The following is a 2,500-nucleotide window of genomic DNA, read 5'->3' as shown; positions in this document are numbered from 1 at the left end:
GAGTAAATTGTTTGTCAAGGCCTATGAGCCCCTGAAAAATGCTTGAATTAGTGGTCACTAGTGAAAACACAGCCTCCATTGGCAGGCTCTGTTACAACCTGAGAAAGTGACCTTCTATAATGCTGTCGTTCGTTTTCAGAAACGTCGAGGTGCGTGGCTGAAAAGAAGTATACTGAGCAGCAGGCCAAGAAGCTTTTCCCACAAGTCTTTGTGCCTGTATGCAATCCAGATGGCACATATAGTGAGGTAAGGATGTGATGTGTAGCAATTCCCTGATGGAGAATAATCGGATGGTTTATTGCTATAAATGCTTTTGTTGGAATCTTTTCACAACCTCTTATAATTTGATCTATCTATTTGTCATTTTCTATTTAATGATTACGTATGTGTATTTTAGGCTTATACTTAAAGGTATGCTTTCATTGTTGTAAGCTTAGTAAATGATTCCAAAGTGACAGATGCAACAATCTCCATCTAGATGAATGAGTAGTCATGATGTAACCGATGGTGTGGATGTGCTGTAGTAGAGGAATTTCCTCTAAATTCAGTATTGTGTGTTGACCGGCTCTTAGGTCCAGTGTCACAGCTACACAGGCTACTGCTGGTGTGTCACGCCCAATGGCCGCCCCATCAGTGGCTCAGCTGTGGCCAATAAGAAGCCCAAATGCCAAGGTAAGAGACTTTAGAGAGGATCTTTCCGGAAACAGTAAAAGCAGAACATACAGCGCATCAACATTAACACACACATACATACACACACACACGCAATGCACTGGACACTGTACTGATGCACCTTATATGGGTAGCTCAAATACTGGTGGGCAGAAGGTATGTTGTCTGTGTGGATTCCGAGGAGGATTAGCCATTCCAAATGGACGACATAATTCGGAATGTCCTTTAATGTGGCAACTAATTGGCGTGTTTGTGAAAATGTGGGTGGAAGTAAGCACATGTTGGACGCCATTTTGAAAGATGGCAGCAGCCCACTGGGTATACTGCATTTTTGACTGAATTAGCTAGCTTAGCATCTAGTATTGAAGTGAATGGGGGTAGAACGTCCTCACTCTCTCCAGTTCTGTGTAATATCTCTGTGGTTTTGACACACCTGTCCACAGTTACATGAACTACCAGGAATTTGCAGACTATAAGCGAGCCACAGAGGAAGGACACTTACAGCACGACATTTTGTTCTTTCAGGGGAAGTTACAATCCATCAAAATTGCTTAATGACTTTCGAATCCCACGTCCATTGTCCTTAAATGATGTGCTGTTTGCGAGCAAAAAAAAAAGGGGCGAGGAAGAGTTGTAGTAGCATTGGGCAAGAGGGTGAAGCCCCTGGCAGAAAGCTGCGCTCGTTCTAGGGCGGCTGTGGTTGCCAAACAGGCTGCTAATCAGAGACACATGCCCGTGTGTGCTGGCTGATCCCGGGGCTCGGGGACCCTTGTCGTCTGAAGTGGTCGCCGCGGAGAGCCCGTCGCTGGGAGCCGCACATGCCTCCGGCGCGCTCTTTTGCGTCTCCGCGCCGAGGACCGCCGGAGCGGTGCGCTGCGCTCGCGGTAAAAGATGGGGTCTATTTGATGGCGTTATTGTTTGCAGACGTGATGAGTTCATCAGATGTGAAAAAGCCCCGAAGGTTCACTCCGCTGCAACGCAAAGTGTGACTTTGGCATCAGGCCGGAGCCTCTTCTGCTGCTCAGAGAAGCATGTGATCGCTCTCGTTTTGTAACATTTATTCTCCAAAGCATGCAGGAATGCTCGTTCGAATCCATATGTCTTCAATGTACCCCTCGCAGACAAGAATGCAGGACATTAAAACCTTCTGCTGAATTGGCAAGTGGAGCTTAGCACGTCTATTGTTAAGATGAAGAGGAGCTTAGTACAGTGTAGTGCACACAGAGAGGCTCGCTAATGACCGCTTCTCCTTTGCAGGGTCCAAACCGGAGAGATCCAATCCACGAGAACCAGCCAAAGGAGGTAAATATCTTCAAAGACTCATTTGAATTCTTACGTGAGATCAGTAAGATCTCTTGAGCTCCTGGTGTTGCCCAAAGGTGACCTGAAGTGTGTGTGTGTGTGTGTGTGTGTGTGTGTATATGTATGTATGTGTGTGTTTGTGCATGTGTGTGTATCTGCGAGAAAGCAGTTGGTTGCGTCCATGCATCCTGCAGTCACCTGTTCCAGCTTGCCAGCCGTAAGTCCCATTCCCACTCGATGGGAAAACCATTTATCCAACGTTTATAAACTGTTATGACGTGATGAGGGAATGCAGATGGGATTATTGGGATCAGTGGGATTATTTCACAGGCACGTGCAATCGATGCAAATATGAAAATATGAAAATATGTAGGCAGTGCCAGGGGAGGGCTGGGCATTAAAACAGGATGCACCAATAACAGCCATTTCTTTTTCACAGAAGCCAAGAAAAGTTAGGAAAAATTCAGCGTAACAAACATTTTCCCACAGGTCAATGGCTTTGTCTTGGGGAAAGCAGTTGGAAAGT

General features: G+C 46.0%; 1 protein-coding gene across 2 annotated transcripts in view; it reads left to right on the top strand.

Annotated features, from left to right (window-relative positions):
• Positions 1–2,500, top strand: part of smoc2 (SPARC related modular calcium binding 2) — a 35,583-nt gene that overhangs the window by 14,059 nt on the left and 19,024 nt on the right. The window contains exons 3-6 of one of the 2 annotated variants that reach the window (XM_062519142.1): positions 140–246; positions 573–672; positions 1,930–1,974; positions 2,141–2,191. In XM_062519142.1, the coding sequence (XP_062375126.1) occupies positions 140–246; positions 573–672; positions 1,930–1,974; positions 2,141–2,191 (303 nt within the window). The remainder of the gene's footprint in view (positions 1–139; positions 247–572; positions 673–1,929; positions 1,975–2,140; positions 2,192–2,500) is intronic. The other variant, XM_062519143.1, reaches the window with a different exon arrangement.

This window comes from Sardina pilchardus, chromosome 18 (genome assembly GCF_963854185.1).
Source record: "Sardina pilchardus chromosome 18, fSarPil1.1, whole genome shotgun sequence".
NCBI lineage: Eukaryota > Metazoa > Chordata > Actinopteri > Clupeiformes > Clupeidae > Sardina > Sardina pilchardus.
The sequence above is the reverse complement of the archived record's forward strand: the minus strand, read 5'-3'. Positions and strand labels throughout refer to the sequence as shown.